Source organism: Zonotrichia leucophrys, chromosome 2, assembly GCF_028769735.1.
Source record: "Zonotrichia leucophrys gambelii isolate GWCS_2022_RI chromosome 2, RI_Zleu_2.0, whole genome shotgun sequence".
Classification (NCBI taxonomy): domain Eukaryota; kingdom Metazoa; phylum Chordata; class Aves; order Passeriformes; family Passerellidae; genus Zonotrichia; species Zonotrichia leucophrys.
The window spans coordinates 115508397-115525846 of NC_088171.1; the positions used below are offsets into that span (position 1 = coordinate 115508397).

Sequence of the window (17450 nt, forward strand, 5' to 3'; positions counted from 1 at the left end):
AGCACAAGTCCTGTGAGGATTAGCTGAGGGACCTGGGGGTGTTTAGACTGAAGAAAAGAACTCTCAGGGATGACCTTATCACTCTGTACAACTCCCTGAAAGGAGGTTGTAGCCAGGTGGGAGTTGGCCACTTCTCCCCAGCAAAAGGATGAGACAACATAGTCTTAAGCTGAGGCAGGGGAGGTTTAACTTGGACATTAAGAAGAATTTCTTCACAGAAAGGGGGATAAAACATTGGAATGGGCTACCCAGAGAGGTGGCGGAGGGCTGGATGTGACACACAGTGCATCATCTAGTTGACATGGTGGTGTTTGGTCACAGGTTGAACAAGATGATTTCAGAGGTCTGTTCCAGCCTATTTGGTTCTGTGATAGGTAATTCCGGCAGTGGGTGACTACAACCACCAACTCTTTGACCGAAATGGACCCCAGACTCAAATGGAGGGAAGAACTGCACCTGCAGACTAAGTAGCACGAGAAGCAAGACATACAACCAGCAAGCAGGGCTTTGTCGACGGAGAGACAAGCTATGCAATTCGCCACGAACGAATGCTAACGGCTTTGTTCGCTGAGGTGCATAAGCACTGTAAAGTTGTGACGATGGGGTCACCGGCCTGCGGCGGGCCCGGCTCGGCCTCTCCCGTTGCCATGGCGGCGCTGGCCCCGCCCGGCGCGGCCTTGGCCACCGCCTCCACAAGATGGCGGACGGCGGGGCAGCGCCCGCGCAGCCGGACGGGGATGTGCCCGCGGCTCCGGCCGCCGGCGCCCGCAGGGACCGGCCGCCCCGGAGCAGCGGCCGCCCGCCCAGCGCCCGGGATTTGCAGGTGAGAGGGCGGAGGTGCCGCCCCGCTCCCGGGGCTGGGCGGGGTCGGGCCGGGCCGGGCGGAGCGCCGCGTTCCCTTGGGGCCATCCCGGGCCTTCCCTCTGGCCGGCACTGAGGGCAGCGGGCGGTGTGCGGGACCCCCGCGGGGCTGCCCCGACGTGCCCTCTGCACCCACTCGGCTCTGCTTCCTTCAGCTCCCACGCCCCTTTGGGGCTGGGAAGGGGAGGACGCCTCTGGAGGAGCACCAGGCCCTTTAGGAAACGGTGTGTGCTCAGTTCTAGGGCTCTCCCGACACTTCACTAGTTGGGTTTTCACTGTCCTTGAAGTTATTGAAGTGCCATTGCATTTCCTGATTAATTGGTAGGAATGTCTTGTCCCGGATGAAAATGTCAGTCCGTGCAGATGTGGTGTAAGGCTAAGGACAAGATCTTCTCCCAGGTGTATGTGGGAAAAGTAGAGTGTGATCACAAATGTAATTCAGCATCAGTAATTAAATTTACAAACCCTTTAGCAGTATTACAAACCCTTTTAGCAGTATTCCTTTTTCTCTTTTTTTTGGATGTGATTTGACACTTTATGAAGGTTCAAAATCTTTTAGCAAAAAATTGATTGGAAAACAGGTGAAACTTAGTAACTGAAACTGCCCGTGTTCTATTTAATTACATGTAACTGACAGAGAAAGATGTGTATAGTTTTTTTCTTGATTACTATTTGGAATTTTCATAGGTTTTTCTTAAGGTTAATTTTGCTGTAATCATAGGATGCTTTGAGTTGGAAAGGATCTTAAAGGTCATATAGTTCCAGCTCCTGTGCTATGGGCAGGGACACCTTTCACTAGACCGTGTTCCTCAGAGCTCCATCCGACCTGGCCTTCAACGCTCCCAGGGATGAGGCATCCACAACTTCTCTGGGAAATCTTTTCTGATGCCTCACTACCCTCTGAGTAAAGACTTGCTCCTAATATCTAATCTAAATCTCTCCTCTTGTAGTTTAAAACCATTCTGCCTTGTCCTATCACTATCTGCCCATGCTCTCCCCGTTTTTTTTGTAAACCCCCTCTAAGTACAAAAGGCCCCAGTGAGATCTCTCTGGAGCCTTCTGTTCTCCAGTGTTACTGTTGTGTTATTCTCTCGGGTTGCTATTTTGTTGCTACAACGTGTAACAGTAACAAAATCTGTGTTAATACTTTTAGTCGGTAAGGTTTTAGTCAGCTGAAGCGGGCTGGCATTTTGGCTAGATACTTATTGATAAAGTGTTAAACCCCACGGAAATACCCTCCTGGGTCTGTACTTGATTTGTGGTGCCACAATATGATAGGGGGCATGAGGAAAGCACAGAAATCTGGCCATGCCCTTCCGTGCTCTCTCAGCAACCCTCAATCCTTGTATTAGGGATAGCACAGGGTATGTGGTCTATGACTTACCCATCAGCTTTACATACCTGAAAAGTAGTTTCTTCTATCCTCAGATGGAATAGAGGCCTTCAGCAGATTTTTTTGGGCTCACTTTTCTCAATTTAATTTTCTTAATGGACATAATTCCTCATATTTATTTTTTTTCCCTGCAGGAAATACCTCATAATATTATAAAAACAACAAAAAATAATATGGGATTAATACCCTGTGTTTGTAGCAATGTGTTTTCAAGGACAGATGAGGTTTCATTTTATTTTAATGTGTATCCCCTCTGCATAAAAATGTAATGAAATTGTAGCCTAGTACCTTTTCTGATGTATATGATAAAATATTAATGTCAATCACATAGTGTGAGCAGAGTGGCTTGGGGACAAAACTAAAGATGATTTGACAAAATAGAGTCTTATTCAGGACAAAAGAAAGGTTGCTGAAGTGACATTGCAGGTCCCGTACATCCATTTCTAAGAATGAGCTTGCCAGTGACGTGGCAGCATTTTGGGAATCTTTGGGAAAAAGTCGTTGGGGTTTGTGTAAGTTTTTGTGGAGTGATGCCTTGAATTCAAGCAAGCAAGGCTGATTTGTTCTTCATCCCAGTACAAGCTTATTTGAATTATGTTTTTTTACATTTCTGTGTAAAATGTTTGTAAAATTTATTGTTTGCTTCTATCAGAGGGTTAGATTGCTGCTTTATTTCAATTTGTTACCATTAATGAGCTGTAATGAGCTGATGCTCAATATTTCTTTATGTATTTACTCTCATGGCTGAATCTAATACAGATTTTATGTAGCTGGTGAAGCAGTGGAAACTAAAGGATAGCAGAGTGCAAGTTTTAAGTCATAATGGCATTTAAGCATTGTGTAGTTTGGTTTTTTTTCATAAAGCACAAGGGAAGTTGAATTTTAGTTGAGGTTTCTTGTGTTGATATTTCTAATTTTCTGGAGAGATGGATATTTCATTAATTTTTGTCTTATTTCTATGCAATATGTGGTTCTTGAGTTACAGACTTACAAAAATGCGTTTTGTTTCCTCCAGCTGGCCTTGGCAGAGTTATATGAAGATGAAGCTAAAAGGCAGTCATTGTGTTCTGACAAGCCAACATCTACAAAGATCAGTAACCCAAAGGGATCACAGAGGTAAGATGTGGGGTTTTTTTCAGAAATGTGTGGATAAGTGTCTTATTAGCTCACAAAACTTTGTCATTCCTGCTTGATCCCTCCTAGTATTAAAAGCAATCTACAGTAATTCATAATCAAAAAATTGTGAATCCCTGCAATAATGCATTGTCTGTCTTCTCAGAATGCTATTAAAATTTATTTAGGAGCCTTTTTACCAATTGGTATTCCAGGTATTCCAAAACACTTTAAACCCATTTCATGTGAGGTGCTACAACCAAAATGCTGTGTTGTCTTTTTTTACACAGTCATAATTTGGAAATTTACTGTATCAGAAAATTACTGCAGTTTTTTGTTTCTTCAAAATTCAGTAAACTAGCAGCTTGTGTGAAACTTGGCAAGTGAACTGCTTTCAGTGTTGTATTTATGGCAGTCCCTGATGAGACAAATAGTGATTCTAAAAGTTATTAGTAGGTTCCTGTGGGGTGACAGAAATAAGAAGGGCTTCTTAATGAATGTGTTGGGCAGGTGGAAGGAAAGATGCATATCTGTATTTCAGTCCAGCTTTTCCTAGAACACTACTAAGCTGCAGTGTTTGCAGTTCACATAACATTTGAAGATTCAGAATAGCCTTGGATGTTTTTTATAAAATTATCTTGCCAGATTTTAATTAATTAAAAAAATAATTTAAAGAAGATAAATATTTATAAAACTACTGACAGTGATGCCATAGCAAGTCTTGTATGTGGCTTGTTTTTGAATCACTGCTGCCAGTATGGACCTCAGTGTTAAAGGAGGTCAGGCAACAGAAAAAATCTTAGTCACCAGTTATGCTTCAAGTTCACTGCAGATGCAGAAATCTCTTCAGGAATAAAGATAGAATATGGGACATTTGGAAGTATAGGGGATTTTGAGATTTTTTAGTTTATTTCGGTGAACACACCTAAGCTGACTAACCAGCTACACAGAACTAAGTTTACAAACAAATAAAGCAAACACCTCAATTTCCCAGTACATATCATGAAGTTAAAACTCCCCACTCCCAAGGAAAGGAGATGCTGCAGTACCATATCTCAAATACTTCAGTGTAATAGTTGGCAAATACTTGTTATTTGCTGCATTTCATACTGGAATCTGTGTGAGAAGGAAGAGAAAAATTAGTAGACTTCAGTTTGCTCTCAGATGAGAGCAGTGCATTAATTGCATGGAAATAGTGCTGCTCTTCCATGGTAGAAAAAAATAATTCAGTTGGAATTGACCTTTTGTGACCATCCAGTGCAACTGTTAATGCAAAATGACTCTGCCATGTGTGTGCTCTTTCCTCCTTGTTCACTGAGAAGCACATGGTTGTGTACTTCAGCAAAACAAACCCAAAAAACCAAGCAACCAAACAAAACCCCAAAAACCAGAAAACACAACTCGATATTCTTAGTTTTTGAAAAAGAAGTCATTTCAGAAGTTAGATATGAAATTTATGTGCCAGTCATCTTCAAATATTTTCTTTCGTTCTCTTGGCAGTCTTAAGCTGGATTCTCTTAAAAGATTGAGAAAACCAGAGAGAAGCATGAGTGATGACAAAGAAAACCAAAGGTAATTTTAAAACAAAACGAAACAATTTAACAGTTGTGAAAGTAATTGGGGTTTGTGTCACATTCACACTTTGCTCCCTCATGTTCTTTCAAAATGCATGTGAGCTAGGTCTGTCCTGCAAAGAGCTAGGGGACTTACTAGAGTGTTAGCTGTACATTGTTGTTGTAAAATTACATTTAGCAGAATGTGACTGGAGTGATGTACGACCTGTAGATGCCTTAACCTGAATGGTTGTAAAGGTTGTAACTTACACTTGTGCTCAAAACCTTTTTGTCATTCTGAAAATCCTGAATTGTTCTGTGTCTATTGCTCAAATATTTGAGTAATTCCTTTCTTTCTTGAATAAAAATTCTGATAAGAATTCCTGTTTCATATCCTTACCACAATCATTGTTTTAAATCTAATAATTAAAGATTTTCCATATAAATGGTAGTTGGGTGATAAACACAGATTTTTTGTACAAATGAGACATGTCACTCGGGGATTGACAGTTATGTGGCATTATAAAAACAGTATGATTGTGCAGTAACCTCATACCCAATACTCTCTTCTGGTAATTGTAAAATATGATGGAATCAACACATTGTGAAGGCATTGGTCTCAGAAACAGTTTCACATGGATTGACTTGCTTTCCCCCAAATGGTTAAATGTAAAAGTTGAGGAAAGTGGAAAGCAGTTATTAGTTATTAATGCATCCTGTAATCAAAGGCAAAACAATCAGGTTTGCCAGATTTTGATTTATTTACAGATTTTTTTACAGCATCTATTCCAATGGTATTTAGAGATTATAGTGCCTTTCTCTAGATAATTCTTAAGGAATATCTTGATCTTCATCATCAAATAGATACAGTTTTGAACAGAACTATTTGTAGTTTACATTTTGTCTTCAAGAGCTAGTAATGATGCTGTGAAGTTAAAAAAAGCCACAAATTAGCTTTCACAACAGTTTCTGCAGGTTTTAAAATGCCTTGGAAGTTAATAATATTTATTTTAAAATTTCTATTTCTGATACTGTTGGGAATGAATGTATGCTAGATCTTTGAATTAAAACATTAAATTATGGCACTGTTCAGGTTTTCCAAGAACAGTTTTATAACTTTTTCTGCTAAGGTGGTGTTAGCTCTGAGTTTATATTCTGTCCAATCCAGGCACAGTCCCATGCACAGGACACCCCTGAGGAAATCAGTCTTTCTGGGAGCAGGTGACAGCCATATAAAACACCCAGCTCCATCAGGACTGTGTTCACTTAAAACTTATGGCCTTGCCCACTGATCTTTGGGATGTGTTCCAGAAGGCACCTTGGTTCTTTGTTAGTCAAATGTCTTTAGCATAGTGCTGCTTGGATTATTGAGAAGGTTGGAACCAAGTGAAGCATTTATTAGAATGAAAAGGATTTGTGCCAAATTTGCCTCTTTGTTAATTTTTTTTTCTTTTGACGGAAAGAGAAAAATTGTGCTTGTTATTTAAGGCATTGTTGCTTATTTGCATTACTATTCTGAAGATTTTATTCAGGTGACTCAGAATATAGAGGATTACAGATTTCTGGGGCTTCTACAAACCCAAGTAAAATTGTTGCTGAACTCTTCAAGGAAGCAAAAGAACATGGGGCTGTCCCATTAGATGAAGCCTCAAGAGCATCTGGTGATTTCAGTAAAGCCAAGGTAAAAGTTAAGGAATGTGTTGATCTCTCTTTACATTTGTGTTTCTGAAATTCATCAAACCACAGGAGAGCAAGTGCCTCTTTCTGTGATTTACAAATAGCAGATTTGCTCAAAACGGTTCTATATTGTCTGTTTCCAAACAGCTTGCTCTAGAAAATAAAGGACCACACAGTTTCAGAGGGAATAATTAGAAATCATCATGAACTGGAATTATATGCTTTGTTTTTAATTACAGTTGATTAAATAAGAAACCAGACTAAATTTGCATCCCAAATCTTACCTATAGAATTGCACCTAGAGTTGTGGTCACCAGTTCAGTGTCCAGATGCAGATATCCATAGAGGGACCAGTGCTGTTCAATGTCTTCATCAGTAACACAGACAGTGAGGTCAACGGCACCCTCAGCAAATCTGCAGGTGACACCAGGTTGAGTGTTGCAGCTGATGTGCCTGAGGGCTTGGATGCCATCCAGAGGGATCTGAACAAGCTTAAGAAATGAGCTCATGGGAACCTCATGAGGTCAACAATGCCAGATGCAGGATTCTGCGTCTTCATCGGGGCACCCCCCAGTATCAGCACAGGCTGGAGCTTGAAAGGATCAAGAGCAATTCTGGGGAAGGACATGGGGGTAGTGGTAGATGAAAAGTTGGACATGACCCAGCAATGGCACTCACAGCCCAGAAAGCCAGGCTGTATCACAAGAAGCATGGGCACCAGGGTGAGGAAGAGAATGCTGCCCCTCTACCCCACTCTGGTGGGAGCACATCTGGAGTGATTCATCCAGTTCTGGGGTCCACAGCACAGGAAGGACATGAACCTGTTAGAGTAGTCCATAAAAAAGCTATGAAAATAATCAGAGGAATGGAGCATCTCCCCTGTGAAGAAAGGCTGAGAGAGTCGGGATTGTTCAGCCTGGAAAAGACAAGGGTCTGGGAAAACCTCATTGCAGACTTCTAATACTTAAAGGCAGCCTATAAGAAAGATGGGGATAGACTTTTTAGCAGGCCCTAAAGTAGGACAAGGGGTAAAGGTTTTAAACTAAAAGAAGGTAGATTCACACTAGGTATAAGAGAGACATTTTTTACAGTAAGTGTGTTAAGACACTGGAACAGGTTGCTCAGGGAGGTAGTGCATATTCCATTCCTGGAAACATTCAAGTTTGTGACCTTTAAAGGTCTCTTCCAGCCTGAAGTATTCTATGATTCTTATGTTTGAAAAAGTGTACAGAACAGAAGCTGAAATGTGTCACAAAACTTTCTTAGTCTGACTGTGGCTGCTAGATATAATTTTCCAGTTAGAAAATAGATGATAGAACGGTACTTGCTTTTTATCTCAGAAGCAAGCTTGTGGATGGCTTTTTTTCTTTTTTTTTTTTTTCCACCTAAGTAAGAATTTTGATAAACTGTTTTAGATAATTATTTTATAAGCTTTTTTTTGTATTTTTTCAGTCATTTTCTGGTGGTGGATACAGATTGGGTGACTCGTCACAAAAGCACTCTGAATACATATATGGAGAAAATCAGGATGTAAGTAAAATTCATAGCAGAAAACAGAACCTCCAACAGAGGCCTGCTTAATCATGTTTACAGCTTGAAATGCCAGTATTACTGTAACTATGTTTATGAGATGAAAATAATATCTAAGTATTAGCTATGTGTTCAGTAGAAATTGTTGAAGTTTCCAAAGAGATGTTTATTGGATGCCCCTAAGGCTTCCATTATGGAGCTATCAGATGTAAATTACTTTGAAATTCTTAGCACACCTCCTTTCCAATGTTGTCCTTTCCAGGTGTTGTCCTGGATTCTCTTAGCTGTAGTAACATTTTAATACTTTTAGGAATTGCTTCTTGTTGTGGCTTGCAAAGCAGCCCATCTCAAACTGGAGGGCATGGATGGTATTCTAGGGAAGGGGAAGCAGCAGGCTTGAGGCCTTTCTTTCCTATCACTTAAAAGGCAGGATGTGAAGGAGAGGGTGAAGAGAATAACAGTCCTCTGCACTTTGCTAGTTTTGTGAATGGCTGAAGCAAATTTTCAGCTTGTCTAGAAACAGCTACTAAGGCCAAAGGATGTGGTCCTGGCTAGGGGGTGCTGTTGTGCCACACAAGGAGCCTTCTGGTCTCCAGCAATCCTTCTACTCCAAGTAACAGCCGGCTGTACCCAGCCAGAATCTTTTTGGAGTGGGCTTTCCATAATTGGGAGCATAAATAGCTTTCTAAGGGAAGGCCAGTTATACTGGCTGGGGAAGCCTAGTTTTGCTGGATGGCAAAGCACTTAGAAGGAAGAGAGGATGCAAGTTTTGAAGCTGGAAGGCCCTGGCCGGACCTTTCATGTAGGATGTAGCGAAATCAGAAGGGAGCAAAGGAGCCTGGTTTCCAGGATTCTTAGCTTTTGAGCTGAATGGAGCTACTTTCAGCTTTGTTGGAACTCAGCATATAATAATCTGAGGAAAGTGTAGGTTTTGCTGTAACTCATGTATCAGCAGTAATTTGTAATTTTATGGGTTTATTTCTTAATTTCGCAGTAAAAATGTTTACTACTTTTGGAAATAATTAGAACACTATGAAGATCACTACACCCTCACTGTATCATACTTTATGTCATGGATAGCAGATTAAGAGATTCTTTTTCCCAAAGTAGGAGAGTGGTTTAGAAGAAGATGTTAGTCTATAACTATTGGGCTTTTTAAAAAATAATCTAACAATGACAGTTATAGTGCAAGGTATTGTTCTTATTTTTTCATTTGCTTTCTTGTTTGTGGTGTTGTACAAAATCTGTTTAGTGTACATCAAAATTTCTATAACTAGTCTGTACAAAATTGTGCTGCCCTCTTTGTCTTTCTTCACTTTTTTTTTTAACTTGTTTTACTTCATAGGTTCAAATTTTGCTGAAACTGTGGAGGAATGGATTCAGTTTAGATGATGGCGAGTTGAGATCCTATTCAGATCCAACAAATGCTCAATTTCTTGAGTCGGTTAAAAGAGGGTAAGTTAAAATGACAACTTTTTTGAGGTATGTCTTTGAAGTGAAGTGAACAAAAATCCTTTCTCCACACACTTATCAAAACTTCCAGATTTCTTCTTTGCCTGAACCCATAAAATGTGATCTGTATTTGCCACCAGATGCAAGGGGCACTTAAAAATTTGCAATACTTTGGTTCTTTTGATGGGCTAACTCTGAATGATGCTTGCTACAACAGCTTTTATGTTCACAATTTTTTCCTAGCTCATTCTATGATTCAGGTGTCAGTATATTCTAGGTTTTGACTGTTAGTTCACTGATTTTTTTTTTTTCTTCTTTTAGGGTGAAATCAATTCATAAACCAATTGAATGTGACTTTGAAAGTATACATAATCTTAGTATTGACTCATACTGTGTGTGTACTTTCTGGTTGATTTCACAGTTCAGAATGTAATTGAAAGTGTAATTATTGTAATGTATTATTTTTATAATTCAGGGAAATTCCTTTGGAACTGCAGCGACTTGTTCATGGTGGCCAGGTAAATTTGGATATGGAAGATCACCAAGAACAGGAATATGTGAAGCCCAGACTACGATTCAAAGCTTTCAGTGGCGAAGGGCAGAAGCTTGGAAGGTGAAAAAAGCTAGATCTGTTCTGTGCTCTGTATTCATATGCTGTTTCATTCATGTGACTGAAAATTTCAGACTATTTTGTCATGGTTCCATTAGTAACATCTGCTTTGGTTTTTTTCCAATCCTATAGCCTTACACCTGAAATAGTCAGCACACCTTCTTCCCCAGAGGAGGAGGAGAAATCCATTCTTAATGCACCTGTTCTGATTGATGATTCCATGCCAGCAACTAAAATTCAAATTAGATTAGCAGATGGAAGCCGGTTAATACAAAGATTTAATCAAACACACAGGTAAATTGATTCTGCATCCATGCAGGTAACAGTAACTATTTCAATAAGTTTGTGTTTTGTCATTAAATGAGTCGCAGCAAGACATCAAAAAGGGGGAAACACCAGCCTTGCTGAAATATTTCATTCTGTGTCACTTTCATTACATGGATATATGATAAACTGACTGTCAAAAATTCTGGAAACACAATATATTTGATAACTGCAACTTCTGTTCAAACTTTTAGAACCAATGATGTCCTTTGCTTTTTTAGGACATAGTACAAGCTATAATTGTTCCCAGGACAACTGAAATCTGTATAGCCCCACTATGTAGCCATCCCAGCCCTGGGCCCTCTTTGGGAGGACCGGGTGGATAAGTTGGGAAACACTGTGAAAGCACTTTATTGCAACGTGTGGAGTATAGTCTTAATTGGAATATATTCCACACTATGGGCAGAGAAATCCTGTGGCCCATAATCAAGAATTCCAGCTTTCTACCTTGTTATTTTTAAGGTTGTGACAAACATGACATGGGCTGTAAGGGTAGACTGAAGCCCATATGCAGGAGGATATATAGACACTTCATGCTCATTTGCAATTCCAGCATGTGGGTAGGACATAAATACTGAGAGCTAACTTCTGTTTTGGATGGTCATCTCCTAAGAATTGGCAGTGTGTGAACTTGATGGAGGTTTTAGATTTGTTAGTAGCTTTGCTGATTAGAGCTTGGCACCGGTTTTGTTGATCTTGGGGCAGTGCCACAAACAGTGTTGGCCAACCCCATGAGGTTATGTTAGTACAAGGTTCTGCAAAGCTCTGCTCTCCACTGCTGAGAGATCTTCGGGCCGAGGACAGAGATTTGGGCAGCAGTTCCACCCATGCTTTAGCACTGTTAAAGCCAGCCTTAATTTGAAATCTGCACAGTTGTGTTAGAACATGGCTACAGCTCGAATCCTGACTTGGAGGTGGTGTTGGCATGGGCCCATTTCCATGTTAATATTGTTACATGGAGAGCTCATGTGTTTTCTTTTTTCCTTCTGGCTCAGAATAAGGACAAAGTGTAGTTTTTTTACCTGACAGTATACACAGACCACAGTGAGAATATTTTAGCTGAGATACCAGTAGGGGGGAAGATACAACAGTACTTTTTGACACTTTAGACCTGATAATAAATGCTGAGAGTGCAGACCCAGATCCTTTCTTCACAGCATCTGCCGAGAAGTGTCTGAGACAAACCACGGGGCTTATTGGGAGCCTCTGTAGCTGAGTTGTTGTTCTTTGCATGGAAGGATAGAAGTGGTAAACTTGCCAGTAACATCTGTAACAACCTAGATTGTGTTGACTGGAACTTGTTTAATTATTATTAACTTTTTCTTGACTGTGAATCTTTATGGTTATCTTCAGCAGCTGATTTTGATCATATATATGGCAAAGTGCATTACTTATGTCAAAGGCCTTGAAGACTGATAGAAAGCAGAAATCACTACTTATTTGGCTACAATAAACTTGCCAATTTATTAATTACAAAAGATCTTCACAGATTTATTCTCAGCTTAATGTCTTAATAGAAAACCCTCAAATTTCAGGATTTTATCTCTAAAATACTATTTTTTATCCATGTCTTAAAAAATTAAATTCGTCTTGTTATACTGTTTATGTGACTGTTTTATTAACTATTGTTCAGAAGTTCACTAACAAGTGAAAATAGGGGAAAGCTCTTGCTATTGAAGTGCATTAATGATTCCTGTCTGCTTCCTCTTCACTGTGACTATATATTTTAAGATTCTTTCTTCTTTCTAACAACTTCACCTTTTTGGAATATACCTATTAATAATGAAACTTTTGACAGTGGTGTTGAGATTACTTGACTTCCTGTGTTGGGAATCAGTTTGCAATATACTTCCATGATAAAAATTTTGTTTCTATTATTTGAGGAAACAAGCAACATTCACTATCATTTTTCTGGGGATTTTTTTATGCAAGAACCAAAAAATTGTGAGCTATAATCATTACATCTGGATCAGAGAGAAATATATATATGAAATCTAGAACTTACTTGGTGGTTTAGTCTGCTTAATGGTTTTGTGTTCTCTGATCACGTTAATGTTCAGAGATGCATGTCAGATGGAATCATACAGAGTTTTCATGTCCATCTCCTTTTCACAGGATTAAGCATATTCGAGATTTCATTATCCAGTCCCGTCCAGCTTTTGCAACAACGGATTTTGTTCTTGTGACTACCTTTCCAAATAAAGAGCTAACAGATGAAAGCCTGACACTACAAGAAGCAGATATACTTAACACTGTGATTCTTCAGCAATTAAAGTGATCTTGTGATTGTTTTACAACATAGGGACCCTGCTGTACTGTCATACAATATGTTTCCAACAGATGAAAGAAAGGAGATATCAGTGGTTTTTTATTTCCTCTTTTCCAGGGATCATATTTTTGGATTTCATGTCTTCCAGCTATAACATATCTAACTTTTTTATTTTAATTTCTCAATATTATTCAGGTTATTTTCAGTCTTAAAAATAAGGTTCTGTATGTTAATATGTTTCAAACCACATCTTATACTAAATGTGAAATGAGATAGGACTTTGTGACTCAGTTTTTTGAGGGCGGTGGGGAAAGGCGCATTTTTCTGAAGGGGACAGTATCTTTCATAGAGTTGGTAAGATTTGCACTATGGAAATGTTCTATGCTGCATTGACAAACAGCCATTTGAAAACTTAGACTGTAGGTTATGTTTACCTTGAAAATGGTATTAATATTAAGGTGTTCTTTTTAATAGGTTTACAGATAATTAATGCCCTAATATAATTTTTGTATGTTCTATTTGTAGTGTTTCATGGTGTAGTATAATATTTATATTATAGTTTTTATGTCATTTTCCTTGTATTGTTGCTCGTATGAGTGAATCAGTTCAGGAGATGCAAACCTCAGCTGTTGCAGACTATAATAGAATGTTCTTATTTGTATTCTAGTTGTGATACTTGTGATGAAAATAAATATGAATTTTTTTCTTCTTAGTTAGAGAAATGTGAGAGACCACTGTCATCTGGGGAAATTATGTGATTTACAGGAGGCCTCTGGTCATTACGAATCTGAGTGTGCAGTTGGACCCTGTGCAACAGCATGACTCCTTACCCAAACAGTTACTTAACCCCAAACAAAAATACACTGAGGGGCACAAACACAGAACTGGTCTACTTTTGTGCATGCAAGTGACAGCATAAACGTGTTAATTGGTCACATATTTTTGACCTGAATTTCAGTTGTTTATATTTGGAATTTTGGCCAAAGATATTTTGTAGTATTCACTGGGGATTTGGTTGTACAGCTTTCTTTACTGTGCTTGTTTGGAAGCTGTATAATTAAACCCCTTCATCTTTGAAATTACATATTTTATAAAAGAACCTGCCCCAACACTGCACTAAGCAGACAGGAGTCTTATGTTGGGGGAAACTGGCTGCTGTGCTTTAGTAGTATGCAGTTTTTTAGTATTTTTGGATTTATATCAGATGAGTGGATCACACTCTGAAGGAGTACAGGTGGGCTGTATCTCTTGTACCAATATGTGTTGAAAATTGCTGTTTTCCATGTTTAATTTGTTCTGAAAATATCAATACTTGTTTATTTATGTTAAGGTTATAATTGCTTATTATATTCTTACATTTTTACCTCAAAGTAGATATTTGACTGAGTAGATTTTAAACATGCAGTTGTATTTAAAGTATTTTGTTTTGCAGTCTGAATATCTGCATGATTTTAATCATAATTCATTTCATGTGCTAAATAATTAAAGCTTTATGTTTAAGATCACAGACAAGGTTTCTTGTGTTATTCCAGATTTATGTTGTGATAGAGTGGTAATTGTGTTGTCTGCCACATATTTAAGCCTAAACATAAAGGAATTGTCATGTACTGTGCAGGTGTTTTATATCCAATATACAAACAATTCTCTGTGTAAATGCGAGGCCAAAGTTCGTGATATCAATTTGGGCAGTCTGTGGTTTGGGCATATTTTGGTTCAGGATACAGGTAAAGTTACATTGCTTATTACTTCTGAAGACCATTATTGATTAAGCAGTGATGTATGAAGAAAAGGGGTTAACTAAATTGTTTTTTGCCTCTTATGCCAAAACCTACAAGTACATATTATCACAGTCTCTTTGTTTCAAATACCTATTGAATTTTAGTGTTTAATGGCAGCTGAGAGTAACTGGGGGTCCCAGAAGTTAACAATATTTTGTCTAGCACTAAGAAAATGTATCAATGCTTATGTTTAAATATTTCATGCTTCTCAGTACTTAAAAGCCTATGGAATCTTCCACCTCGTAATTTTATGTCATAATTTTTATTATATAAATTGTCACTTATAGCTAACATCTTGGCATTTTTGGCACAAAAATGTTCTTTGAGTGCAGACCTATGTGGATATGCAGTTAAGACTGGCTACAAGGGAGAAAGAGCTTGGCAGAGGATGATGATCTTTCTCTCACAGTAAAGTTGCTATGTTTAGGAGTAACATTCAGTTTCCCTTAAACAGAGGTAATAATCCTATTGCTTGCTCTTGTAGGCAGCCTGTGAAAGGCTCTGGCTTCATCTCTCCTTGACTTTCCTAGAAATCCTTTATCACACAAGAGCCAAATAATCAAAACCTGAATGTTTTCCTTAAAGAAAACTCCTCAGTAATAATTGATTCTGGATAAACACAGCCTTGTTAGTCTTTGGGTTTTGTTTTTTTCCTCAGCAGTCCACTGAGATGTTTGCAAGCATTCTGCTTTAATTAAACTACTGGACACACTTGTATAATTAGCATATATTAGCAGTTATCTCATGCTGTTCTTGCTCTTTGGTGAAAATCTGTCCAATGTTAAATGAAGCAAGGAAGAGCACACAAGTACTCTGAGGAGCTATTTGCTAGCTCCCTGCTTAGTTGCTTGCACTAAGTTACAGGTCCCATGGTCCTTAAATTGTCTTATGCTGTGCAGGGAGAAGAGACAGAGATGCATCTCCCTCTTGCCCATGCTGCTTAAAGCTGGCAGGCCTCAGCATAGGCATGTGCTGCTCTCTGGGCACGTGAGACAGCAGCAAGAGATGGGGGAAATGCTGAAACAATGGCCTGCCAAAAGCATGTCTGGTGTTTTTGTAGGATGGGTATAATTGCAATGGGTCCTGAAAACAATAAAAGTGGGGCTGCTTCTATTTAGCCTGGAATGGGGTTAGATGAAAACAGTGCAGCAGAACCATCTACACCTATTTGAGGTTTACAGAATTGACTTTGTGACTGGGAGATGATTTTAATCCCTATGTTTGTAATTAGTGAGCTTGATCAAATTTGAGTTTATGATGCTGGTTCTGCTTCTTAACGACCTCTCTTTTGAGAGAGCATTTCCATTGAGTCTTTGGTCCTAAGTTAAATTTCTTATCTTAAAAAAACTCTAAACAGGTAACTTAACAGGGATGAGGTGATTTAAAGTGGGCAGTTACTTCACAGGGAGGAAAGCATAACACTAATTAGAAGCTTGTTAATTAAATTAATTAAATTTCCACAAAGCTGGAAATTTAATTCAGGTATTCTCAAAGGGAAATTCAAAAACAGTTTTCAATAGCTGAACTACTGGAATGAAGCAGCCTTAAAAATCAACTTTCTTTTTTGTTGTTGTTTTTTTGTTTGTTTTGTTTTGTTTGTTTAAATTTTATTGTTATGCTGGCTTTCTGTAGATTTGTCTTAATTATACCAAATTTATTTAGGTTGGTACTGATGTAAAATAAAGTAAAAAAAGATGGCTTCGTTTTTGAAAAGCAACTTGCTTTGCCTTTGTCTAGTAATAATTAATAAATTCTGATGTATGTTTCATATTCAAAGGGCTGGAGATGTTATGTATATCACTGTATGAATTCAAAATTTCCTTTACAAGCCTTCCAAAAAAAGTCTGCTGAATATCAAAGAACTCAGATACTGGAACTCAACTTCTTACACTTCTAAGTTTTAATTCTCCTTTAGTACTGGTCTTGTTCTGCCCGTAATATAAGAGCTCCCTGGCAGCATATCTGAACGTTAAAGCAAAGAAACTATGTTTAAAAACTTTTTCATCTAAAACTGAGAAATGAGGAGAGTTCTTTTCTGTTCACTAGGAGCTGTCTGCTCTGGAGTTAAATATGTGATCTACAAGTTATGTGGTTTAGCTCTTTTTCAGGGATATGGGAAGGTAGATTTGTTATTCCACACTGCATTACGATAAATCAAGAGAGAAATTCTTAACTGTATTAAAATTAAATTTTTAAAAATCCTTCAGGGAATTATTCTGGAAGAGATACTATTTTGCATTTATAAACCTTTTCCAGTCCAAATTAATTTGGTGAGCTCTTAGACCATTTAAATACTACCAAGCAAGAATTCACAAATGGGAATAAGCATGAGTCATTTTTCTAATCTGATGTTTCTAGCTGAAGTTTGAATAGAAGGGACTGTTTATGCAGGGCCATGATATTGGTATTTGTTTTGTAGAATTTGTAGTGTCTGACTAGCTGCTGATAGAAGAATTTTGATTGTCTGTTCTAGAAAAAGCAAAATCAAAACCGTTTATAGTGTTTACTAGCTCTAACCTTAACACTACCAAGTAACTGCACTTTGAGGACAAAGTAAATTTTCTGATTTCCAAATTAGATTTTCATTTTTGTAAACTTTTTTATGACAATAGCTTTCTACAGTGTTTTGCACCAATGGAAACCTCAGAACTTCAGTGCTTGCCTTGTGTAAGCCACTGACAAATTTCCATTTCAGTGCAAAGAATTAATTTCTGTTTATCTTATAATAGTTCCTAATCAAATTACACTAAGTCATCATTAATCAAATGTTCACAATGTAAATTTCCTTACAGTCTCTCATGACAATTTAGTCAATTTTAAACTAGATTTTGCCAACCAATACCTCAGCCTGAATGTGAAAGTGGACGTACTAGTTTTTTTGTAAGTTTGC

At 38.3% G+C, this 17450-nt stretch overlaps 1 protein-coding gene across 2 annotated transcripts; it reads left to right on the plus strand.

The window, feature by feature from the left end:
* The first annotated feature begins 692 nt into the window (after window positions 1–692).
* Window positions 693–16301, plus strand: UBXN2B (UBX domain protein 2B). Of its 2 annotated transcripts, XM_064706129.1 has the most exons (10): window positions 693–823; window positions 3270–3370; window positions 4868–4939; window positions 6442–6601; window positions 8050–8127; window positions 9473–9582; window positions 10055–10192; window positions 10322–10483; window positions 11318–11331; window positions 12587–16301. In XM_064706129.1, exons 1-10 carry the CDS (start codon window positions 698–700, stop codon window positions 12697–12699), a joined length of 1074 nt encoding a protein of 357 aa, XP_064562199.1. In that variant the 5' UTR covers window positions 693–697; the 3' UTR covers window positions 12700–16301. The 2 variants fall into 2 exon arrangements, with proteins under 2 accessions (XP_064562199.1, XP_064562198.1); XM_064706128.1 differs by lacking the exon at window positions 11318–11331 and having other exon boundaries at window positions 12629–16298.
* The last annotated feature ends 1149 nt before the right edge of the window (window positions 16302–17450 follow it).

Coding starts and splice junctions, on each gene's coding strand:
- UBXN2B (XM_064706128.1), top strand. CDS start 698: ATGGCGGACGGCGGGGCAGCGCCCGCGCAGCCGGACGGGGATGTGCCC. Junction 9,583..10,054: donor CTTGAGTCGGTTAAAAGAGG/GTAAGTTAAAAT, acceptor TTTATAATTCAG/GGAAATTCCTTTGGAACTGC. Junction 10,193..10,321: donor GAAGGGCAGAAGCTTGGAAG/GTGAAAAAAGCT, acceptor CCAATCCTATAG/CCTTACACCTGAAATAGTCA.